Source organism: Melanerpes formicivorus, unplaced genomic scaffold (genome assembly GCF_026170545.1).
Source record: "Melanerpes formicivorus ecotype bairdi unplaced genomic scaffold, bMelFor1.0.p_v2 SCAF_125, whole genome shotgun sequence".
Classification (NCBI taxonomy): Eukaryota; Metazoa; Chordata; class Aves; order Piciformes; family Picidae; genus Melanerpes; species Melanerpes formicivorus.
The window spans coordinates 1,135,015-1,160,541 of NW_027142477.1; the positions used below are offsets into that span (position 1 = coordinate 1,135,015).

At 52.2% G+C, this 25,527-nt stretch overlaps 1 protein-coding gene across 1 annotated transcript in view; it reads right to left on the reverse strand.

The window, feature by feature from the left end:
• Positions 1–705: 705 nt before the first annotated feature.
• The window catches only part of STX7 (syntaxin 7), a 47,495-nt gene continuing 22,673 nt past the window's right edge, over positions 706–25,527 (reverse strand). The window contains exons 3-10 of the mRNA XM_068167923.1: positions 17,347–17,416; positions 13,516–13,606; positions 10,913–11,050; positions 10,357–10,409; positions 9,521–9,611; positions 5,719–5,791; positions 4,725–4,807; positions 706–1,973 (exon numbers count right to left, since the gene is read on the reverse strand). Of these exons, the coding sequence (XP_068024024.1) occupies positions 1,881–1,973; positions 4,725–4,807; positions 5,719–5,791; positions 9,521–9,611; positions 10,357–10,409; positions 10,913–11,050; positions 13,516–13,606; positions 17,347–17,416 (692 nt within the window). The 3' untranslated portion in view covers positions 706–1,880. The remainder of the gene's footprint in view (positions 1,974–4,724; positions 4,808–5,718; positions 5,792–9,520; positions 9,612–10,356; positions 10,410–10,912; positions 11,051–13,515; positions 13,607–17,346; positions 17,417–25,527) is intronic.

Genomic DNA, 25,527 nt, shown 5'->3' on the forward strand with positions numbered 1-25,527 from the left:
GCCAGTGACCCAGCAGAGCTGATTTGTTTACAGGCATCTGTTAAAGGTTCTGTCGCCCTGGCCGCTCTGCTGGGTGAGTTCTGGAGGGCCCCTGCATGGGCAGAGCCGGCAGGGTACCCAAGTCTTCCTTTACAGATTAAATTACTGTTTGCCCTTGCTGGTTTTTGCTAACATTGTTTAGATTACTACATGTTCCTGCTCAGGACAAACCTCTCTACCCTCGAGCATTTCCAGCCAGCAAAGAGGTTCTGTTAATGTTTCCTAGGGGATTTTTTAATGACAAAGTTATGCATATTTTTATTAATCGTTCCACCAATTCTAAACCATCAACAACCATCACGGCTCTTCCCCTCCCCTGCCTCTGGAGCCCAAAGACAGCAGCAGAAGCTGCCTCCTCCCCGCACCGTGGGTTCTCACTCTTCATGTGGCTGTTACTGTGCTGAAGGAGAGTCGCAAAGGCACCCAGTGCCAGCAGCCACACAGAGCAGGCTGTCCTCTGAGCCTGGGCTCACACAGGCAGGAACGCAAGGCACAGGAGCATCTTCATTACCTATGAGAAGCACAGTGCAGGAACAGAGGCTCTGTGCTGAGGAGCCAGCAGAGCTGACATTCTCTGGAGCTTTCAGAGGAACTTCCCTGGTGTCTGAAGGCAGAGCTGAGAGATGTGCTGGTGAAGATAGGCTCTGAACAAAGGAACTGCCAGAATAGACTCTTTAAAAGGCCTTTATTGTGGCTGCATGGTTACAATTGTCAAAAAAGTCCATTTATGCTTACAGTTAGCTTGTTCCCAGATGCTCACCATGTAAGCAGTGCACTCCCTATCAGCCCAGTGTGCAAGAATTCAGAAACACAGAGAAGGGACTCCCCACCTGTAGGCTGGTCAGGTTAGCTCACCAAGGCCAGTTCAAAAGTCAAACAGATGAAGCCTTGTCACATTTGTAATGTACTGGTACAAAATGGCACAAAAGGATATCACTGTGAAGGCAATGCCTTGGGCACCTCCTTTCAAACACTGCTGAGGATCACTGCAAGCTCTTTTCTTCAGCTGTGTGAAAGATCTCTCACTGCACTGGGGATGGGCATGCAAAACCAGTCACAGCAGTTCCAGAACATTCAAGTGCAGTTAGGAGCTGGGAATTTCTTCCCAGGAAACCGAAGAATTCAGCTTTCACCTAGCCAAGCTCACTGATGCACGCTCGGGTGGGAAGATCCCAGAGGTGCACACAGAACACATCATCTCTCACTGCAGGAACTGAAGAGAACAATCCCCATTGTGCCATCAGCCACCCTGCCTTGGCAGCAGGCTTTCTGACATCGCCACACTCGATGCCAGCTACAGAGACATGAAGCAGCAACAAGATTTCAGGCAAACCGAAGGCTTGATTCAAAGGCTTCACTTGAAAAGACAGATCACAACTCACATGTTATTTTTGAGCCACCTGTACTGGCTGGGCAGGGGAGGGGGATGGCAGTCAGAGATGAGAATATTTCTAACTTAAAAATCAGTTCTGAGATGTGACTCCATGGCCTCAGGCAGCCCTCCAGAAGTTTGTTTTGGAATCAACATTTAGCCACATGCCAGAAGATGATGACCCACCCTGCCAAAATGAATGATCAGGGTTTTGATTAGCCCCTAAACCTTCACTTAAAGATAAAAACCTCTTCACAGAACAGTCTGTGACCTGGCTGAGGTAAGAGCACCCAGGAGGGCAGGCAGTGACACTGACAGCAGCACTGAGAACCTCATTTCTCAGGTGCCAACAAAAATGTCAGATAAAAAGTGTGAAGAACAGAATCATTGTTTCACTCAGTTCCACAATCAGCAAACTGGGCATTTCCTTTCATCACCGACAGACCAATCCACCACCTCCTGCAGGCACTTATCTTACAGATAACAAGATGATCAGGACCACCAGCAGCACTCCGGCGCCCAGGATGGCCAGCAGGATGCACATCTTCTTGCGGGACTTTTGCTGCCAAGAGAGGAATACCCAAGGTGATTGGAGACTGCACCACTGCAGCAGAACACTCAGGTGTTGATGCTGTCCCACTGCTTCTGCAGTCTAAGTGAGCTCTGTTCTGACTCACAGGGCACAGGAAGTCGTGCAAGCGAACAGAAGAGCTGCATCACCCAGCAGGTGCTTCCATGCTGTGTCATTCAGTAGGGTGAGCTCAGCGGCACAGCCTGACTCACAGTGACTGGGGGCAGAGAGCAGTGACAGAGGAATGGATGAGAGAAAGACAACAGGACAACAAGTGGCCACAGACAGAGGACAACGGACAAGGAATCTGCACAGCAGAGGAGGTAGAAATGGTCTGCTAGGAAAAAAAAATCATTCCAAAATGGAATTGTTTCAGCTGGAGAAACCCTTTCAGATCACCCAGTCCAACCATTCTCTGACTGTACCAAGGCTGGTGCTAAACCACCACATCTGTGGCTCTGAAACACCTCCAGGGATGGGGATTCAGCCACCTCCCTGGGCAGCCTGGGCCACCATTTAATAACCCTTTCAAGGAAGACGTTTCTTGTAATGTCCAACCTAAACCTCCCCAGGGACAACTTGCAGCCTCCTTTCAAGTAGCTGTAGAAAGCCAGGTCTTCCTTAGGCTGAATACTCCCAGCTCCCTCAGCTGCTCCTCCCCAGCTCTGTTCTCCAGACCCTTCCCCAGCTTTGCTGTCCTTTGGACCTGCTCCAGCTCCTCAATGTCCTTCTTGAAGTCCTCAAAACCAAACCCAGGACTCAAGGTGCATCCTCACCAATGCCCTGTTCAGAGGCACAATCCCTGCCCTGCTCCTGCTGCCCACACCATTGCTGCTCCAGGCCAGGCTGCTGGTGCTCTTCTTGCCCACCTGGGCACTGCTGGCTCATATTCAGCTGCTGTCAACCAGCACCCCCAGGGCCTTTCCTGCTGGGCACTTTCCAGCCCTCTGCCCCAAGCCTAGAGCACCCATGGGGCTGCTGTGACTCAAGTGCAGGACCCAGCACCTGGCCTTGTTGAACCTCACACAGCTGACCTCAGGACATGGATCCAGCCTGGCCACAACCCTCTGCAGAGTCTCCTACCCTCCAGCAGATCAACACTGCCACCCAGTCTGGCATCATCTGCAGAATTACTGAGGGTGCCTCAGTCCCCTCACTCAGATCATGGATCAGGACACTGAAGAGTACTGGCCCCAGCACTGAGCCCTGGGGAACAGCCTCTGTGAGTGGCCACCAGCTGGATTTGACTCCATTCCCCACCACCCTCTGTGCCCATCCAGCCAGCTCTTAACCCAGCAAAGCCTCCCCCACCCAAGCCCTGAGCAGTCAGTGTCTGCAGGAGGATGCTGTGGGACACAGTGCCAAAGGCAAACACCACCACAGCCTGCCCCTCACCCACCCAGCAGCTCACCAGAACAGAATACCAGGCTGGGAGGGACCTCAAGGCTCATCCAGTCCGACCTTTCAGGGTAAGCATACAACTGAAATGAGCTGGCCCAGTACCCTGGCAAGCTGGGCCTTGAAACTGCCTCATGTAGGTGAGTCCAGCACCTACCTGGGGAGCGTTGCAGAAGAGGAGGTTGCTCAGATAGGACCTGCCCTTCATGAGCCCTAACCGACTGGGCCTGACCCCTGATTGCCCCCCACAAAAAGGCTGTTTAAAGACTATTCCTGTGTGCACAGGAGGGGCAGCAGACTATAGGTTTAGACTTCTGAAAGAGGATTTTGCATCTATTCACAGAGTTATTTTCAAGTTGTGCTTGTCAAGTTCTCAGATAGAAGAAGGAAAAGAGCAAGACCTGACTACAGCCCCAGATACGGAGATGCCTCTGCAATGGAAGTTAGGAGCACACCCAGAACTCCTACTTGTCCATACAAGTCTGTAACTTGAGACAGCAGAGCACCCAAGACTAGCTGCTCTCCCCCTTTTTATCTGAAGGTTTCCTTCAAACCAGGAAGGAAATGAACCCCAGTGTTCCACAGGCCTGTGCTGACAATCAGTTCTTGGGATTCCAGGCCACAGCTCCAGAAGCAAAGCTGTGCTCTGTCTGCTTCTTCAGTTCAAGGATGCATCCACTCCTTGCTCCTTCCCGCTTCTGGAATCAGCAGACAATCCTTCAGACATTCTGTCACTGCCTGTCTCTAAGGATGATGAGGATTTAAAAAGGACTAACTCTGACTTAAGAGAGAAGATTTATTGCTAATAAGATTAATGAGGTTCTTTCTAATAAGTTTCAAAACTGTTCTACAGAAGTGGCAGTTGAAGATTTTTAAAAGGCTTTTAAGAGAAGCTTTGAAAGCTGCTTCTAGCACCAGGGCAGCAGTTATCAGAAGCTGGATATTTATACCTCTGAGAAGAGTTCAGGCAGCAAGAATTGGTGTTGGGTGGCAGCACCTGCAGAAGACTTCCCTACTCCTCCAGTGATCTTTAGAGTCCTGATCTCCATAATCAGGAACCTTTTACTTCCTGAGCTGAACAAAGGAAGGGTTTGGGTTCTGTTGGTTTAACTCCAGGTGCTCTGCAACTGCCTTGCTGGTTTCACAGGGAACCCAAAGCATCCAGAAGTCACTGCTTTTTGTTTTACACTGACCTAGAAATGCCACTGCAGCCTAACACCAACCTGTGGTAAGTCTGCAAGCCCTGAGGAAACTGACAACCAAAGATGAAGAGCAGGAGGAAGTGGGGGCCAGGGCTCGTGAGGGAGGGCAACCACACCCCACTGGAGCTGGCATGGCCATTACCTGGTAGCTTGCTGCTCTGGAGAGCTGCTGGCTGGCTTGCTGCACGTGCCCCTCGGCATGTTCCACGTTGGCTTCTATGCTGTCTTCATTTCAAAAGGAAGGAGGTCAAATTGTGGTTAGTCAGAACCCAGCCAAAGCTTTGGGATGCTCAAATATACTTTGAGAGCAGGTCAGAGCTGCTTCCCACCTGCTGGGGTCTTCACCAACACCCAAACATCTACACCTTGCACTGTGGAGCTTGGACCCTTCCTGTACCTCTGTGTGAGCTCCCTTCAGAAGCAGCCAGGCCGTGAGTGGCAGAAGCCACGCTAGGGCCAGCTCCTCTCAGCCATGGGGCTGACCCTTGGACACCAACTTTCAGGAGCTCTATATTTTACATTTAATTTCTCTCTCTTTTAATGTCAGTATGAATTGTCTCCCAACTCCCAACCCTCTGCTCAGAATAAAACAGTCCTAAGGCCTACAAGGTCAGAGGAATCAGACACCCCCCGAGAGGCACAACCCAGTGTGGTTTTCTCTCATCCTAACCAGAAGTTGGTTGTTTTTTTCCAGAAAAAAATCTGAACAGGCTCTTGCCTAAGGGGGTAGAGGAAGCCCTGACAATGTGTGCTGGACACAGACAAGAGCAGGGCCTAGCAGCAGGCTCAGGAAATACCTTTTCCAGTCACATTTTGTTCAAAGGATAAAGCTGTCTGCTTGCAGGGCAGAGCAGGAAGTTTTGCTGAAGCTGTGCCCTTTCATCAGCAGCCCCACACTAAACCTCCCCAGATGGACTCTGAAAATGAGAGGAGGTTTGAAACTACATTTTAAACACACTTCCTTTGTGTATTCTCAGCTGCCTTGGCCAGGCTACCCATGCTGAGGTTGCACTTGATTGGCTCTAGAATTCCCCTTGCCATCAGAGGAGTGCTTCCAGCAAAAGACAGCTCTGGATTGCTGCTCTGTGGAGAAGCAGGAGAAATAACAAACCTAAGATGCTCTGATGTGGACTTACCTATGACATCACCCTGCTCATGAATCATCATTCCCAGATCTTTGAAGATTTCATTGATGTCCATGATATCTGCCTGCAAGAGAACAGTCATCCTGTGAGCAGACAACAAATTCCAGCATCTCTGAGACTGCTGCTGCTGCTCCTCCCATGGACACAGCCACCACTGCTTACAGCCTTCAGGCCTTTGTCTGCAGGGGGCTTTCTGCTACTGTGAGTCCATTTTTTTGCTTAAAGCTTTACATTTAGCCCAATTCAGAGAATGGGTTGGTTTGGAAGGGACCTTAAAGGTCATCCAGCTCTAATCCCCTGCCATGGGCAGGGACACCTCCTACCAGCACAGCTTGCTCAAGGCCTCATCCAGCCTGGCCTCGAACACCTCCAGGAAGGGGACAGCCACAGCCTCCCTAGACAATCTGTGCCAGTGTCTCCCCACCCTCACTGGAAAGAATTTCTTCCTCATCTCCAGTTTCATTCTGCCCTGCCATGTTTCAAACCATTGTCCCTCGTCCTGTCACCAGAGGTCCCTCCCCGGCTCTCCTGTAGTGGAGGTTCTCCAGGCCTCTGATCATCTTCATGGCCTCCTCTGGACCACAGTTCCATCTCCTTCTTTTGTTTGGGACACCAGAACTGGAGGCAGTGCTCCAGCTGGGGTCTCATGAGGACAGGCAGAATCCCCTCCCTGTGCTGCTGCTCTCCCTGCTCTGGATGCAGCTCAGCACTCAGCTGGCTCTGGGCTGCCAGGGACCAGTGCTGGCTCCTGGGGAGTTTGTCACCAACAGACACCCCCAAGGCCTTCTCTGCAGGGCTGCTCTCAGCCACTCCTCATCCAGCCTGGATTTCTGCCTGGGATTGCCCCAACCCAGCTGCAGGACTTTGCACTTGGCATTGTTGAACTTGAAGTCGGCTCCAGGTGGCCCAGGTTCCTCTGGATGAATCCCTTCCCTCCAGAGTGTCAAGCAGGCCACAGAAGTTGGTGTCACCTGCAAACCTGCTGAGGCTGCCTTCATCCCACTGTCCATGTCACCCACAGAGATGTTAAGCAGCACTGGTCCCAGGACTGACCCACTTGTCACTGCTCTTCATTTGGACATTGACCCACTGAGCACAACTCTCTGAGAGCAGTTCCTCATCCAGCTTGTGGCCACCCCCCCAGTCCATGCTTTCCCAGTTTGGTGACCAGGATGCCATGTGGAACAGTGCCAAACATTTTACAGAAGTCCAGACAGATGCCATCAGTTGCTCTTCCCTTATCCACTGATGCTGTAGCTCCACCATAGAAAACCACCAAGCTCACCAGGCAGGGTTTGCCCTTGCTGAAGCTGTGTTGGTTACCACCAGCTGCCTCCTGGTATTCCATGTGCCCTAGCTCCCTGCTCCCTTACCTTGCCAGGCACAGAGGTCAGACTGACAGGCCTGTGGTTCCCTGGGTTTCCCTTATCTCCCTTTTTGAAGGTGGGGGTGACATTTCCCCTTTCTAGGCAGTGAGAACTTCATCAGTTTAATACAAGTATGTGCAGGCTGAGGGAGAGGCTGAGGTTATTCAGCCTGGAGAAGAGAATCATAGAATCAATAAGGTTGGAAAGGACCTCAAAGATCATCAAGTCCAAATGCTCTGGGGAGAGCTTACAGCAGCCTTCCAGTACCTGAAGGAGGCTACAAGAAGGCTGCAGAGGGACTGTTCCCAAAGGCCTGCAGGGACAGGACCAGGGGCAATGGTTTGAGATGAGAGCAGAGCAGATTGAGATTGGATGTGAGGAACAAGTTCTGCACCAGGAGGCTGCTGGAGCACTGCAACAGGTTGCCCAGGGAGGTGGCTGAGGCTCCATCCCTGGAAATATTCAAGGTGAGGCTGGAGAGGGCTCTGGGCAACCTGATCTAGTGGAGGATGTCCCTGCTGAGTGCAGGGGGTTGGACTGGATGACCTCTGAGCCTTTCCAATCCAAACCCTTCAAAGATTTCAGCACCCTTGTTGAACACACATGTCCCACAAGCACCACAGCTCCCATGGCCAGGCTCTTGCACCTATATGACACTGTCCTGTCACCATCTGGCTAGGATGCAGTGACAAATGTCATGTGGGACTGTACATCTGATCTCTTCTCAGCCAGTGACTGACATCTTTAGTTCAAGTCACTGTAATTAAATAGGGTTGGTAAGGTGAAGATTGTTGAAAAATGAGGGCTGTGATCAAGGGTACAGAGTCCAGTTGGAGACCTGGAACCAGTGTCCTTCCTCAGGGGTCAGCACTGGGTCCAGGCTTGCTCAACATCTTCATCAACAACTGAATGAGGGTGTAGAGTGGACCCTCAGCCAGTTTGCTGATGATCCCAAACTGGGAGGAGTGGCTGACAGCCACCAGGCTGTGCTGCCATTCAGCCAGACCTGGGCAGCCTGGAGAGGTGGGCAGAGGGGAACCTCATGAAGGTCAACAAGGGCAAGTGTAGAGTCATGCACCTAGGGAGAACAAGCCCCTGCAGTAACACAGGTGAGGGGTGACCTGCTGGGAAGCAGATCCGTGGAGAAGAAACTGGGAGTCCCAGGAAGCTATCCATGGCATAGCAATGTGCCCTTGTGGCCAAGAGGGCAAATGGTTTCCTGGGGTGTAGTAAGAAAAGTGTGGCCTCCCCCTCTACTCTGCCCTGCTGAGGCTGCACCAGGAGTATTGTGTCCAGTTCAGGGCTCACCATTTTAAGAGGGACAGGGACAGACTGGAGAGAGTCTAACGGAGGCTATGAGAATACTGAAGGGCCTGGAACATCTTGTGTGAGGAGGAAAGGCTGAGAGCCCTGGGGCTGTTGAGCCTGGAGAAGAGAAGGCTGAGAGGAGATCTGATCAATGTCTATCAATATCAAGGGGTGAGGGTCAGGAAGGGGCCAGGCTCTGCTCCATGGTATCCTGGGATAGGACAAGGAGCTAGGGACACCAACTGGAACCCAGGAAGTTCCATCTCAGCATGAGAAGAAACTGCTTTGATGTGAGGGTGCTGGAGGCCTGGAGCAGGCTGCCCAGAGAGGTTGTGGAGTCTCCTGCTCTGGAGACTTTCAAATCCCACCTGGATGTGTTCCTGGGTGCCCTGCCCGGGGTGGCCCTGCTCTGGCAGGAGAGCTGGACTCGATCTCTGGGGGTCTCTTCCAGCCCCCACCATTCTGTGATGTTTAATTTACACACAGAATGGATTTTGCCACAGTTATCAGCAAGACTTCCTGACAAACTCCAATTCCAGCATCTTTCCTCATGGTAGGATGTGGCTGGAACAATTTCCATGTGTCTACAGAGAGGTCTCTTCATGTCCATATGTCATCACACTCAACATGCTTTAGTGTGCTTTACATCTTGGTTTCAAGTGTTTCAAACTTTTGTCCCAGCCCTTGATTACAAAAGTTGGAATGAAACAGTCTCTGTGTTTTCAGAGCTGTTCCAAAGGCTGCTGCCAAAAGGAGGATGCTGACCAATAGATTGGGAACACCTGGGAGGAAAGGAATCATTTGGCTTCATGTCCAGCCACTGTCAAAGAGGCTGTGTTAGCTGACTGCTATGCTCTGTGTATGAGCTCTCTCTCATCCCAGAACTGAGCCTCTGAAGTCAAAGGCAGCATCAAGCCCTCCACAAGGGGCATTTCTAATGCACATATCACATCTAAAGGCAATTTGCAGTAGTTCTGGTTTGGAAAGAAAGAACCAAGGGCAGCAAACCAACCCTAACTTCCCCAGGTGAATGCCTGCAGTCCATGCTGACAGCACTCTCAAATGGATTCCTTTGGGAAGAAGGGAAGCCCATCCTGCCCTGGCATCCTGGCACTTACCTCCAGCTGCCTAATGGAAGACTCCCGCTCCTCGATGAGCCGCAGGTCATCCTCTGTGATTTCTTCATCCTGCACTTGTACTTGGGCCTGACTATCAAAACAAACACCCAGAACTGAACAGGCAGGGTGAGAACTGACTGAGAATGAAAGACAGCTCAGTACATGCAGACACTTTACCCACAGTGCACATTTTCACCCTTGCCTGTGAAGCTACCAGGGAAGGTCTAACAGTCCAACAGTCCCCACCTTTGCTCAAGGAAGCTGCTGCTGCAGCAGTGCTGCACACAGCACTGAGCTAGCTGGCTGGAAATTCCAAGCATAAATACAAGGGCAAAGTCCCTTCTAAATTACAAGCTGCAAAGTTTACATCTGTCTGAGGCAGAGCAAGTTAGCCAACAAAACAGAGTCTGAGACTGAGAAGCAGTTCTTTGAGAGCAGGAAAGCAACAGGAGATACCCCAGGAAACACTGGACCCTATCACAAGTCACCAGTTTGACTCTGCTCATAGCTTGACTTTGCTTAAGTTTGGGTCTCAGAAAGGCCAAAAGCAGTTTTAAGGCAGCTTAAGGAGATAACTAAATGGGGGGGGGGGGGCGGGGGGAGGGGGACAGAGGATGTGAATTGCAGCTTTAATCCCCACCTGTCCCACCAAAGCCTCTGCTCTGCACTTGCCCTGTGGAACACAGCCTGGCTACACCACCCAGCCCAGCCTCCTCCAGGAAAAGGCAAGGGATCAGAAAATGAGTAACAATCATTTACATCAGCAGCTGGCTTCCCTGCAGGCCACTGATTCTCATTCTGAGCTAGCTGAAGCCTTGTTAACACATTCAGCCTACCTGTCCCAGGAGACAAGTGTTCCTGCCTTGCTGCCGTCCTCAGGAGCACCGCCCTACAGAAGCAGTGTTTAAAGACACAAAGAGAACATCAGGGGTCTGGAAGCAGCACTGGCAGCATTTCTGCAAAGACTGAGTGTTACCAGGTTTAGAGTCGGACCAAAACATGATTTCACATGTTCCCATAACATGTTCCCAGCCTTATTTTGCTTTCTGCACACACAAAGCAAAACCGTTGGGCTGGGTAACTGCCTGCTGAAAGCAACAGGTAAGGCAAGGGGTGCTTGGCACAGCTTCCGCACAGAAAGGACAAGCTCAACAGCCAAAGCTCCTCAGCACTTCTCCACTCTAAGACTGCACAGTAATCTGGCAAGTGTAACAGGGGCTGGGGCGTTGAAGCAAGTGCTGCAAATTGAATTCAGCCATTCCTATAAAATCCTACTTCACTGCTGCAGGGCTCACTGTGAGCTTTTGGGGAGCAGCGCTGTGGAGAGGTGTGGCACCAAGCACTGCCAACGGCGCTGCAAACAGGGTCTGACAGCACATCTGTGAGACTTACAGACACCCTGGAGCTGGCTCTCACTCTGGCCACGAAGTCCTTTTCTTTCTCAGCAGCTTGTCTTTGGAGCCTTTGGAAGTTGGTCAGTGCTGAGGTGAACTCCCCCACCAGGCGGTCCTTCTGGATCTTCCTTTGGCGCTACAGGAGCAGGGGGCAGAAGAGAAGCAGCAGGACACTTCACACGGACTGACAGAAAGTTTGGGGACACACAGCCAGAAGGGGATTCACAGCCTCCCTCACAAGCTGGTACAAAGGCGTGCTCTAACCTTTCAGGCTTCTTTTAAGATGTAGAGGAGTCAAGAGGAGATCCTCCACCATCTTTCCCAGGTGTCTACAGGACACCAAGCCTTCCTTCCACCTTCCTGAGAGGCTACCACCTGCCCCTCCCCAGTCTGTGTTTCTGCAGGCAGCTTTGATGGAGGTGCTCATGATAAAAGCAGCAAAATAGAACAGTAAAACATCTCACTGCCACCTTTTCAGTTCCGTAACACAAAGCCATAACAAACCCCAAACATACTTTGCCTGAACTAGCAGCTACACAAAGAGACCAAGCTGCAACACCTCCAGGAGAAGTTTCCACCTTGCCAGAAGGAGCACATGTGGCTCCTGGTGTGCCATTTAGATTCAGTGCTTCTTAGGGACTCCTTGGGAAACAGCCACAGAGCAGGCAAGTTCTTAGTGGCAATAACCTGGGTTCATGCTTTCTGGGATGCTCCTTAGCTAGGCTAGGACAAGAAAACACAGGACAGCAGCCAGGAGTGTGCTAGTGACAGCAGCCACTTCACACATGTTACAGTGGGAAGGGGGAACTTTAGCCTAGATCCTGACTGCAGAGACTGAAAATAAATGACCATTGGATGTACAAGGAAAACAATGCTAAGGTATGCAGAAGTCACTGGATTGCTAATGGGATACAGAGCAGAGGCATGAACAGTTCTTGCTCTATTTTCTTCTCCTGTCACTTCTCCTTGCAACTTCTCTCTCTCTCTTCTATGGTCTTGCCAGGGGATTTCTGTTTTGAGTGCTGTGGGAGGTAGAGGGAAGGAGGGGGGCAGTGGGGGAAGGAAGTGAATGGTCCCCCTGTAGCTGTCCAGGAGGGTCTGAGGAGTTTCTGTGTTGTTTATTGTATACCTGTTGTACACATAGTGTATATTCTGTACATATTAATTGCATTTCATAGTTCTAGGTTGCAGTTTGCTTGTGAGCAGAGCTTCACTTGCTTCCAGTGCCAGCTGAGCTGTCTGCCAATTGCACCTGGGGGCATTTTCCTCCAAAGGAGCTAGGGTGCAGTTCCAACCCACCACAACAATCCATCCATCCAAGTGCCAGGTTCTGCACATCGGCGACAACAACCCCAGGCAGTGCAACAGGCTGGGGTCAGAGTGGCTGAGAGCAGCCAGGCAGAGAGGGACCTGGGGGTGCTGGTTGATGGTAGGATGAACATGAGCCTGCAGTGTGCCCAGGCAGCCAAGAGGGCCAATGGCATCCTGGCCTGCATCAGGAACAGTGTGGCCAGCAGGAGCAGGGAGGTCATTCTGCCCCTGTACACTGCATTGGTTAGGCCACACCTTGAGTCCTGTGTCCAGTTCTGGGCCTCTCAGTTTAGGAAGGAGGTTGACTTGCTGGAAGGTGTCCAGAGAAGGGCAACAAAGCTGGGGAGGGGCTTGGAACACAGCCCTGTGAGGAGAGGCTGAGGGAGCTTGGGTTGATTAGCCTGGAGAGGAGGAGACTCAGGGGTGACCTTATTGCTCTCTACAACTACCTGAAGGGAGGTTGCAGACAGGCAGAGGTTGGTCTCTTCTCTCAGGCAGCCAGCACCAGAACAAGAGGACATAGTCTCAGGCTGCGCCAGGGGAGGTTTAGGCTGGAGGTCAGGAGGAGGTTCTACACAGAGAGAGTGATTGCCCATTGGAATGGGCTGCCTGGGGAGGTGGTGGAGTCACCATTGCTGGAGGTGTTCAGGAGGAGACTTGATGGGGTGCTTGGTTGCATGGTTTATTTAGTTGGGTGGGGTTGGATGACAGGTTGGACATGATGATCTTGAAGGTCTCTTCCAACCTGATTTATTCTATTCTATTTTGTATTCTATTCTAACACATTACCTCCTGATGGGATTGATTTACACAGACCTGGGAAAGAAGCAGTCTGAAGACTGCACAAGTTGCTTTGGTAACAGATCCTGCCCACTGCTCTTAAGAAAGGAAAAGCCTGGGGACAAGCCCTAGCACATCTGCTGACTGTCTGATATACAAGAGATCTGTTGAGCATAACAAAATCTCACTTTCAACACAATTCCTTCCTGCTGGAATCAGTCCTGCAACACAGCCTGCAGGGTCAGACTCAGCATCACTGCAGGGTATCATAAGGTGTACAGCTACCCAAACCCAGAGGCAGGGTGCCTTGCTTTGGGTCCTGGCACTTCAAACTGCCTTACTGCTGATACCTAACATTGTCTTTGGAACGAGTCTGGGCTGCAACAAAATACTTTGAGGTTGCAAGAGTCCCTGCAGAGCTAAGGCTCTCTGGGAGCCTGGTGTGGAGCAGGGGGGCAGGCCTGAAGCCATGCAAATCCCTCCCATGAGCCATGCCCTGTGGTTTCATACCTGTTCACTGGTTGCAGGCAGAGATCCAAACTCTTTGACATATTTGTCAGTTTCTTTGGCAAGCTGGTTGGTGTACTGCTGCTTCTGCTGCCTGGAAAAACAAATGCAAAGTTTCATTAGAGAGCAGGGAGGTCCTGTTTAAAGCTCACTGGCTCAGGAGCACACAATGCTTCTCTCAAATGCATGAAGCCATCTTCATCCTCTTTTGCCCAGTGGTTGGGGAGATGTTCAATGCCAGGTTGGATGAGGCCTTGAGCAGCTGAGTCTAGCTGAGAGGTGTCCCTGCCCATGGCAGGAGGGTTTGGAGTAGATGATGTCTGAGGTCCCTTCCAACCTGGGCTATTCTCTGCAACGAGCTTCAGCCCCAAGAGCCTTCCTGAGTGGCTCAGCCACACGCCATGCACACAGAGCTGCAAATGTGTCTGGTGTCAGAGGCGTGGGCTCAGTTTGTGCATGAAAAGTCCTTAGAAATGATGACAAACAGATCACTCTGGGGAAGTAAGGGGTCAGAAGTCAGAGGGAGGGAGGTAAGGCCATGATTTGCTAGTGGAGTTGAAAGATCAAGCCCCTGTGGCTCCTCACTGGTTGGGGATGTTTCAAGGACTGTCTGTGGTGTGGGAGCAGCTTTGCACGAAGTGACTCACTGCAGGTGGCTGCCTTTGCTTTTGGCTAGGTCTGGTGGAACCCACTTGATGCTTCAGGAGCAGAAGGGTGGTGAGAGAGGGAAGAGCAGAGGTTTCCTTGTGGCTGGATACCAGCATGTGATGATTTTCTGTTTCTTATGACACCTGTGGTGCAAAGTGGTGCTGGAGTGGAGAGCAGGCAGCTTGCTGTTTCGCTTTGCAGTTAAGTCTCGACTGCAAAGCTGTGACACCATGGGCTCCAGGCAGGTGCTGCAGGAGGTCTGTTCCCCAGTGGCACAGCATCATTACTCATCTTTATTTTCCTGTTCTTCTGGTTTTTCCTGTTTTCCTTATGTGCAGCAGTAAGTTTCCAGTTACTGTGGGGATCTGCACATGCTTTTTGTAGCCCTTCTGAGGCTGCCCACAGCTGGACACACAGAGTCCTCCTGAGTGCAGGGTAACTGAGGGAAGGACCAAGTTCCTGCTGTGTTGGAAGAACACCCAGTGGTGGCCTAACAGAACTGCAGTGCCCAGCCCACAAGAGGTCAGTTCCTGCTAAGCACATCCAAAGAGACCTATTTTCTTTATGACCCAGCAGCTGCTGGTGTACCTGAAACCATCACCATTCACTGGCAGCTTTAGCAGTGCTTAAAAAAGGAGAAAATAACACAAAGCCTTCCCTTCAGCTGAGGATTTTTGGTTGCATTTCTGTATGTCTGTGGAGTTTGTTGGTGGTGGTTGTTGGGTTTTTTTTTGGGGGGGGGTTGATTGGATCTTGGTTTGGGTTTAACTCTTTGCTTCTGATATTATCACACACTCCTTTAGCAATCTTCACACTTTCTTCCTGAAGCAACTCAAATTCTTTACCTGCCTTTGCATCCTCCTCCTCTTCAGTGCATGTAGAAAAGTTTGATCTGGGAAGCTATTAGCCGGCAATCAACACCAACACTGAAACCAATCCAGATCCATACCAACGTCAAAGGGAAGACCAAACATCCAGACAAGAGCAGAAAGGGACAGCCTGGCCTCCTTCATCTCCTTATCAATGACCTGGGTGAGGGCATTGAGGCAGCCTCAGTGAGTCTGCAGATGGCACCAGCTGGGTGGCTGTGTCCCTCTGCTAGAGGGCAGAGAAGCTTCACAGCAGGGTCTGGGCAGGTGAGAGCCATGGGCCAAGGCTCAACAAGGCCAAGGGCCAGGTCCTGCCCCTGGCTCACAACAACCCCATGGGGAGCTCCAGACCTGGGGAGGTGTGGCTGGAAAGCTGCAGCTTGCAGAGGTCGTTGGGGGTGTTGGTTGGCAGTCACTGACCAGGAGCCAGCAGTGCCCAGGGGGCCAGGAAAGCCAAAGGCCTCCTGGCTTGGGTCAGAAGCAGGGTGGGCAGCAGGGCCAGGAGGTGACCATCCCCCTGTGCTCAGCACTGGGGAGGCCACCCCTGGAGTGCTGTGCTCAGCTCTGGGCCCTCCCTGCAGGATGGACACTGAGGGGCTGGAGCCTGTCCAGAGCAGGGCAGCCAGGCTGGAGAAGGGCCTGGAGCCCCTGGGCTAGAGGAGGGCTGAGGGAGCTGGGGGGGTTGAGGCTGGAGGAGAGGAGGCTGAGGGAGACCTCCTTGCTCTCTGCAGCTCCCTGCAGGGAGGTTGGAGTGAGAAGGGGACAGCCTCTGCTCCTTGGTGGCAAGGGACAGGAGCAGAGGCAATGGCTCCAAGATGCCCCAGGGGAGGCTGAGGCTGGATGTGAGGAACTATTTCTGCCCTGGAAGGGCTCTCAGACATTGGCAGAGGCTGCCCAGGGCAGTGCTGGAGTCCCCATCCCTGGGGGTGTTCCAGCAGCATGGAGCTGGTGCTTAGGGACCTGGTTTGGTGCTGAGCCTGCAGTGCTGGGGGGAGGGCTGGGCTGGGGGAGCTGGGAGGGCTCTGCCAACTGCATGGGCTCTGGATTCTGTGAACACCCAGGGGACTCACCATACAGATCACCCCCATGCAGGGACTGCCATATGTCCTTCACAATATTTTCTATCCTGGTCAGGTGTGAATTGATGTCTGCATCCTATTCATTGTATAAATTCACCTATCCACAGTCTCTGGTAGACTCACCTGTGGATTGCACCTGGCTGATGTTATGGCCCCTGACCTTAGGCTATCTTTCTGCAATCTGTTTGCTCACCCCTCATGGATGTCACTGCATTTGCTCCAGCACACAGCTCCTCCTGCTGTGAAGTGGCCACAGCACAGCACTGACCACACTGAAGGCTGCCACTTTCCTCACCCCAGGTTTAGAAGGTGTGGCACATGTGCACTTCTGATGCTGAGCTCAGGGTGGGAAAGCAAGTGAATAGAAAAAGATGGAAAATGACATCCCACAGGTTCATTAGGTCATACAATGAGGTGAAGAGCAGCTGCCCCTGCTGGTGCTGTGCTCAGGACAGCTCACCTGCAGGGGAATGAGCTAAGGGACAGCACCTGCCTTGGAGCCTTGTTGCACTGCTGGGTCTGGGGATGTCTCCTTCACTGCAGATTTCAGCAGTAACAAGACCCTCTCCCCCTAACCACTGTCACCTCTACCAAAAAAGCCCCAATGTGTTCATTCCCTGGTGGAACTCACCCAGACAGGCCTGAAGAGCTGCCTGGGGCAGAGGTTTGCTTTCCAAACAGTGATCCTGATCTCTGCTTCTGACACTTCCTCTTTGCTGGCTTTAGCACAGGTTTTGTAGCTGCACTGACACAGAATCATAGAATAGTTTGGGTTGGAAGGGACCTCCAGAGGTCAGCCAGGGCAAGCCCCCTGCATTCAGCAAGGACATCCCCAACTAGATCAGGTTGCCCAGAGCCCTGTCCAGCCTTCCACTGAACATCTCCAGGGATGGGACCTCAACCACTTCCCTGGGCAACCTGTGGCAGTGTTCCAGCAGCCTCCTGGTGCAGAACTTGTTCCTCACATCCAATGTCAATCTGCTCTGCTCTAGTTTGAAGCCATTGCCCCTGGTCCTGTCCCTGCAGGCAGTGTGCAGGGGCAAGCAGCTGATTCTCACTGACACCTCTCCAAGATTCATCTCAAAAAGCATATCTACACAATCTTAGTTTCAAACATTTCTTTACATTTGCCTCTCTCAGCAAGTTCAAACACTCTGCCCAGCAAACCCCACCTCAGCACCTCCCAGGAGCCTGTTTGCAAGGCAGTGAAATTCAACCTTTGCCTCTCAAGTACTCACAGCTGCAGCCTCAGCTCCGGCGTGTCCTGTGGGGTTCCCAGCTGCTGCAGCAGCCTTTGTATTTCAGCAGCTGTTGGTGAAGAGCAAGAGAAATTGGAATAGGGCACAGACCACTCCTGCTTCATTTGATTTGGTTTTGCTTGACAGTTCTAAAGCCATGGGAGCTGACAGAAACTGATACTGCAAACTCTTCCAGCCTGCTACAAAGACTCCACGTAAGAAGTCCCAGAACTGGTGAAGAGTTTGCGTCAAGCCAAGGACAAGCCAGGGCCTCTTCCCAGGCCAGCAAGGTGCTCACCTGTCTGGTTAGGAGCTGTCCATTCAAAGCTCCCTTAATAGTTTCACTCTAAAAAGGATAAACCAAGCCTTCAAAAACCAATAATTGTAACATTAACTATTTTAATAAGCAGCATTCTGGTTCAGTCAGGTTTGACTCCTGAGCCTTTGAAACCTGCCAAGGCATCTTCATACCCAAGCAGAGGCAGCTCATCACTGACAGACAGCAACAGCACTGCTGGCTCCTGAGGGCACACAGTCAGGTCTGCAAGGTGGAGATCCTTGCATGTCAAACTGTGGCACACAGCTATAAACCCCTGCTGCCTTCTTGCTCGTCACATCTCCTAGGTTTGCATACAAGTGACAGCACCTGAGCCTGATTTTCAGTTCAATGTGTTTTGCTGTCACAGGAGAAGGCAAGAAGAGGAGTGGACAGAGACTTCAATTACATTCAGCAAAATCAGTACCATCAGTGGCTTTTATCACAGCTTGATCCCCTCACATCTTCTAAAACAACAGAAAAATCCCAAACATACACAAAATAACTCACTTTTGCTTGACCTCTGCTGGGAGCAGACCTCTCTTCCCTCCATATCTGTGGCACTCCCCATGCACGCTTGTGTGTCACAGGGTAGGTCAGAGAGGTTCTTCTCCCCCTCTACTCTGCCCTAGTGAGGCCACATCTGGAATATTGTGTCCAGTTCTGGAAGGGACCTCCAGAGATCTCCCAGTCCAAGCCCCTGCCAGAGCAGGGCACCCAGGGCACACAGAACACATCCAGGGGGGGTTGGAAAGCCTCCAGAGGAGACTCCACAACCTCTCTGGGCAGCCTGCTCCAGGCTCCAGCACCCTCACAGGGACAAAGTTTCCCCTCCTGTTCCCCTGGAACCTCCTCTGCTCCAGCTTGCCCCCAGTGCCCCTTGTGCTGTCCTTGGCCATCCCTGAGCAGAGCCTGGCTCCAGCCCTGCACATCTTTATCCCCAGCCATGAGGGCAGCCCTCAGGCTGCTCTGCTCCCAGCTCCCAGCCCCAGCTGCCTCAGCCTGGCCTCACAGGCAGATGTTCCACTGCCTGCAGCAGCTCTGTGCCTCTGGGATGGACTCTCTCAAGCAGTTCCCTGAGCTCTTTCTTGACTCAGAACTGGACACAATATTCCAGCTGTGGCCTCAGCAGGGCAGAGTAGAGGGGCAGGAGAACCTCTCTGACCTTCTCACCACAGCCCTTGTGATGCACCCCAGGATGCCCTTGTCTTTCTTGGCCACCAGGACACATTGCTGGCTCATGGCCATCCTTCTGTCCACCAGGGCCCTCAGGTCCCTCTCCTCTGCTCATCTCTCCAACAGCTCAGGCCCCAACCTCTCCTGCTCCATGGTGTTGTTCTTTCCTTTGCCCTAGCTGGGATTCCATTCCATTTCTCCCCACCCACCTCTCCAGCCTGTCCAGGTCTCACTGGATGGCAGCAGAGCCTGAAGGGTGTCAGCTCCTAGTTTGGTGTCATGAGCAAACCTGCTGACAGTGCCTCTGTGCCCTCAGGCAGGTCACTGATGAATGTATTGAACAGCTCTGGTCCCAGTACTGACCCCTGAGGGACTCCACAGGCCCCCAGCTAGACTCTGTATTCCTTCCCAGGCATTCTCCTGCCCGATTCAGGAGCAGAGGAGCTTGGTGACTCCGCAGGTCCCTGTGCAGGCAGAACTGAACAAGCCCAACCCAAGCACAGGCAGCGGCTCCGTGGCCCCCAGTTCCATTGCCCTGCTGCCACCTGCAGCTGCTTTCTCCAACTGCCAGTGCAGAAAGCCAGCCCAGACACTCCTGAGCAAAGGTTGTACTTCGAACACCTGTGTTCCAAGCTCAACAGCTCTCTACCTTACTTCTAAACCTGAGCACAGGGAGGTAACTGAGGGGAAAGTAAAAGCCAGAAAGGCTGTGGAGTCGTTCCTGTGTGACCTGCCCTGTGTGATGCTGCTCTGGCAGGGATGGATGATCTCTAGAGGTCCCTTCCAACCCCACCATTCTGTGTCAGCTGTACAATTCCAGACAGAAGGAAGTTCATCCTAGGTCTTCCGATTATTCAGCACGAGATTAAAACACATTTCACTAAGCAGTCTGTACGTGAGCATCAAGACAGCAAAGTGCTAACAGGCTTTCAAACCTCAAGGGGGAAAAAATACACTCAAGGAAACAAAAACCCTAAAGGACTGAACTGCCATCACTTCTTCTGGGCTTCCTGTAATTTTTCCACTTTAATCTTTCACACCAAGGGTGCTATTGAGGAAAAAAATGGCATTTCTCTTCTCCATTTCCTGTCCAGCTGAGGCACGCTGCACTGCACAGTAAAAGATTGCTTAGCCAAGGAAGCAAGCAGAAAAAACACTGACCAGTGAGAGCCTATTTTGGCCAACTGGCTTTAGCAGCCCCCCTCAAGCTGTCTTCATAAAAAAGCCCAAAGCAGGTTGGTAGGAGCAGTGCAAAACAGAGAGCAAAGAAGCTGACCTTGACAGCTTGAGTCCATAGCTTCAGACTGGGGAGCTGAAGGAATCCACCCTCTGTGCTCCTCACAGGAACACAAACACGCTGCAGAGAGCACAGGCAGAGCCAGGCACTTCTGGAGGGTCTGGCAGTTCTCATGGCCGGCCTGTGCTCACAGAGACTTCTCACTGCAGCTGCTGTCCACTCAGATACCTGACACATCATCAGTGAAGGCTCCAGGGAGGCCCTAGAGCAGCCTGCCAGCAGCTGAAGGGGCTACAAGAAGGCTGCAGAGGGACTGTTCCCAAAGGCCTGCAGGGACAGCACCAGGGGCAATGGTTTGAGATGAGAGCAGAGCAGATTGAGATTGGATGTGAGGAACAAGTTCTGCACCAGGAGGCTGCTGGAATGCTGCAGCAGGTTGCCCAGGGAGGTGGCTGAGGCTCCATCCCTGGAGATATCCAAGGTGAGGCTGGAGAGGGCTCTGGGCAACCTGATCTAGTGGAGGATGTCCCTGCTGGCTGCAGGGGGTTGGACTGGATGACCTCTGTAGGTCCCAACCCAGCCCATTCTGTGATTATCCAGAGTCACAAACCCACCTGGGGCCTGCAATGCCCAGACTCCTGGACTCAAGGCAGCTTTATTGATAAAAAGGCTTTCAGACACTGCCTGGATCACAGCAGTCTCTTGCCCTTACGCATGCACATGAGGATCTCAGAGGAGCAAGGCTTGGCTTCAGAACTTCTTATATAAAGTAGGGCAGCCTCAGCCTCTCCTCCTGAAGGTTGGACTGTAGAACCTCTGCCGGCTCCTTCCACTGCCCCCTCTACTCAGCACTGGTGAGGCCACACCTTGAATACTGGCTTCAGCTTTGGGCCCCTCACTCCAAGCAGGACATTGAGGTACTGGAGCAGGTCCAGAGAAGAGCAACAAAGCTGGGGAAGGGTCGGGAGAACAGGGCTGGGGAGGAGCAGCTGAGGGAGTTTAGGGTGTTCAGTCTTTAGAAATGGAGGCTTAATGGAGGGAGACCTCCTTGCTCTCTGCAGCTACTTCAAAAGAGGTGGGGGTTGGGGTCTTCTTGCATGCAATATGAGACAGGACAAGAGGAAACAGCCTCAAGCTGTGCTGGGGGGGGTCAGGTTGGATGTGGTGCTGGAGGACGTGGGTAAGTGGCAGTGGTTCAGCAGCAGGGGTGGGGCTGTGAGCTCTGGGGGAGTGCTTGGACTTGGAGATCTCTAAGGTCTCTTCCAACCTCAACAGTTCTGTGGTTCTGTGATCTGGGAAACAAGCCAGGAAGTGGAGCTTGGCACTGAAAAGGGAAAGCAAAACTCCTGGAAACCTGGGATTCCTTTTCATAAGAGCCCTCCAAGCCCTCAGCATTGCTGCTGCTGCTATTCATAAGGCACTGCCTCCTTCACCCCTCTGCAGGGGTTCCAGGTGGCACCAAGGCCCCCAGCAGCTACTCTGGTGCCTTGTGATCCACCGGGAATGCTCAAGTGTCCTGGGGAGCCAAGAGCTTAGGCCCAACTCACAAAGTCCTAGCTCTGCATTGTAAACATTCTGGGAACAGTCAGGGACCAAAGATCAGGGCACAGTTTGATGGGTTCCTAGGTTTATGGCTTTCCCCTCCCCACTTCCTCCAGCTAAGGAACTCCAAGACGGCAGCAATGTGACTGCCAGAGGTCTCTCTATCATTCTAGGCTTCCCTAATGCCGTAAGAGAACCTGACTGGTTTCATCCATTGCAGTGCCGAGTCTGACACCTGAGCTCAGGTATCTTGGGTACACAGAGCTAGCTGCTGGACTTTGCTCAGGAGCTGCAGAAGGACGCCATGTGCAGGTGGGCGTTCCTCAGAGTCACCAGGGCATGGTGGCAGCCTCCAACAGAGGCGCACGAGCTCCTGCAGCTGCCTCTGCACTGAGCAGCAGGGTGGATGTTTGCCTATCATGAGGCTCAGCTCCTTCAGGGCCCACGCTGCAGGAGCAGCACCTTGGAGCTGGGGGCTGGCCATGAGCCACCACAAAGGCAAGTCACCCTTGGGCACTGGGCAGTGCAGCGAGCAGGCAGCACTGCTTCCCCAGCACTGCTGTCTCGCACACAAAGAAAGGAAGCTGACTTTTCCCACCTGAAATGAGTCTTGTCCTAGGAAGAAGCACTACCCCAGCACTGTTATCAGCAAGAAGGTTTCACTCCCCTCATGCTGTTCCTGATCCAGCTGTCACAAGGCACAGCTGAGGAGAGCTGTGAGGCCATTCTCCAGCAGTCCTATGTCCAGCAACAGCTCAGCTATGGTTAGTGGTGAGCCAGAGACACCATTAAGGCCTAACCTGAATTCCTACAGAGAAAAATCATTGAAGAGTCAGCTCCTGTTTACTTCTGCTAAGGCAAACAGTAGGCCCATTCCTAGGCAGTGCAAGTTCTCAAGTGAAGGAACCCCAGAAGCACAATAAAAACCAGTCAGTGTCTGTGTAAAAGGCCTCCTTTCTCCACAGCAGGGCCAGGGGTACTGAGAGGTACACTGTCCATTTTTACAGGGAGGAGCAGCTGAGAACTGTCCCTGCCAGACCTGCAATCCATACTGTTTGCTCCCTAAATAAATCCCTGTTTCCCACACTGGATCACACACTACCCTTGCTTAACATCTGGCTTTTGGCTGCCTCTGACAGAAGACAGTCTCATCTCCTTCCTCCTCATCTTTCCTTGGTTTTCAGCCAGCTCTGCAAAGATGTTCCACCAGCACAGGTAAATCCATGCTGACACAGCTGCTGCTTCTGCTCCTTGATCATAAGGAATTTAAGATCACACAGGAAGTGTCAAACTTTAAATAAGTGAAGTGATACAATGAAGACTGAAATATGAAACAGAACCACAGGACACAGAGTCGCCTTCGGGGCCTCCTCTGGACCCACTCCATCAGGTCCATGTCCTTCCTGTTCTTGCCTCTAAGAACACTGGAGCAAACAAAGTTCTCTTCAGCTGAGACTTAGCCATGACTTGACAGGTTGCATGCAGCACAGCATCATTGCAGAAGAAAAATCTCCCAAGCATTGAGTATGATGCTGATGTCTGAACTAAGAGGAGGGAAATGAAGAGAGACTGCAGAGCAGCCACCCTTCCTGGCAGCACGGAGAAGTGCCCAAGCACCACATTCATCTCCAGCATGAGACAAGGGAGGTGGAGGAAGGTCCTCTGAGCACCTGCCAGTTACTCCAGGCACAGGAGAGCAGCTTTTCCTGTGCACCCTGCCCTTCCATCTCAACCTCTATTCTAATGAACACTGGGAAACCAAACAGTAAACCCCCAATGACCATGACCAGCTTTACACTGCATCAACACATAACCCACAGAGTCCTAAGAAGGCCTGAACACAGAAGCATGAATTTTGGGGGGAAATGCCCAAAACATGCAGTGAGTGCTGTTTCTTACCCCGTTGCTGCCAAGAGCCTTACTTGGATCACACAAGCCTGCATTACAGCCACACAGCTGCAGTTCCCTTCAGTGCTTCAGTTCCAGTCAGTCCTACTCCACTGCCCAGTTTGATAAAGCTGCAGTCTGCTGTTTCCACAGCAGAAAAAGCCACCAGCAACAGCAAACATCAAGGGCTGCCTTGCAGAGGGCAGGAACCAGACAAGCAGGCAGAGCGAGTCTGATGAGACCTGCCCTGCAGAACAGCAAGGCCTTGGACCTTTGACAGGAAGAAGGAGCAGAGCTCTGCTCCAACCAGCAGCTTCAGCTGCTCCTGAATATGAATTGCAGTGCTGAGAACCTCCCATACCTCTCTGCTTTACTTCAGAAGGGACACAGAGGGGTTAGCCACAGCCTGAGGTTCACAGGACTCAACCCTAAAAACGGCCATTTAAAGCCACTGATTCTCAGGTACCTTTGCAGCTCCTCAGCCCAAGCAGAACAAACAGCATGAGCAAAGCACTCCTCTGGGCACAGATGCAAAGCCTGCTCCACGTGAAGGCTGAGAGCCATGCCTTCAGACAGCAAACAATGAGTGCAACATCATCACAGTCAGCAGCCAGGAATGCTGCACCCAAGACCTCACCTTCGCTGCCACCAGTTGTGTGAAGGAATCTGCTGCTGCTCCCAGCTGAGCAAATGAGTCAGCGAGCAGCACTGCACTGCCAGGGAGTTGTGTGGAACCTAACCAGCTTCAGCCACTGCAGAGCAGCTCCTTGCAAGGGAATCATCTGTGGAAAAGGCACCAGCTCAAGCTGCTTTTGCCTGGGCACAAGACTGCCTCAGATCATCCACATGTGTCTTCCTTCTGCCTTTCAGCTGAGGGCACTTGACTCTATGGACAGCCACTGCAGAGAACATTCCTGCATCACTCTTCCACAAAAACTCTTCCTCACAGCAATCCAAAGGAGCTGGAATCGGTTCAACAGACTGCAGTGCTCTGTATGAGGTTAAGTGCCTCTCTGAAGCTACTACTGTAGTTCACACCCTCTAAAAGTAAGTAACCCCCAGTACCACAGTGCTGCCCACCTTGCCAATCCTGCTCTAACCAGGACACTTCACCAGGGCAATCAAATCCAGGACAGCAGCCCAAAGGCCCCACAGGAAGAAAGCCTGGGGTTTGGAGAGCTCAGCTCATGAACACAGGAAGCCAGCTCAGGAGCTACCATGGCAAAGACACGAAACACATCGCGGTTTGGAGGACACAAACTGTCACTCTGGGGTCACCATTAACCAACAACTGACCTGGGTTTATTCTGAGCCCTAAATAGAGTGCACAGCAGTTATACAGGAGATTTGAAGGAAGTATCTTGAGGAGAAGGCCTTGGGGGTGTCAGTTGGTGACAATCTCCCCAGGAGCCAGCACTGGTCCCTGGCAGCCCAGAGCCAGCTGAGTGCTGAGCTGCAGCCAGAGCAGGGAGAGCAGCAGCACAGGGAGGGGATTCTGCCCCTCTGTTGAGCAGCAGCACAGGGAGGGGATTCTGCCCCTCTGCTCTGCTCTGTTGAAACCCCACCTGCAGCACAAGGACCTGAAGCTGTTGGAAAGGGTCCAGAGGAGGCCACAAAGACAATCAGAGGGCTGGAAAACCTCCCCTATGGGGACAGGCTGGGGGAGTTGGGGCTGTTCAGCCTGGAGAAAAGAAGGCTCCAGTGAGACCTTAGAGCAGCCTTCCTGAAGGGGCTGCAGGAGAGCTGGGGAAGGACTTTTGACAAGGGCTGGAAGTGACAGGACAAGGGACAATGGCTTTGAGCTGGGAGAGGGGAGACTGAGACTGGAAAGGAAGAAGAAATTCTTGAACGTGAGGGTGGGGAGACTCTGGCACAGGTTGCCCAGGGAGGCTGTGCCTCCAGCAGAGATAAATCTCTGCAGCTCCTGTGCAACGCCACCCACACAGTTTCATGTCATTTCTCACAGAACCAAAATGTTTTAAGAAGACAAAACACAGAAAATTACCCAAACTATGTGAATTCA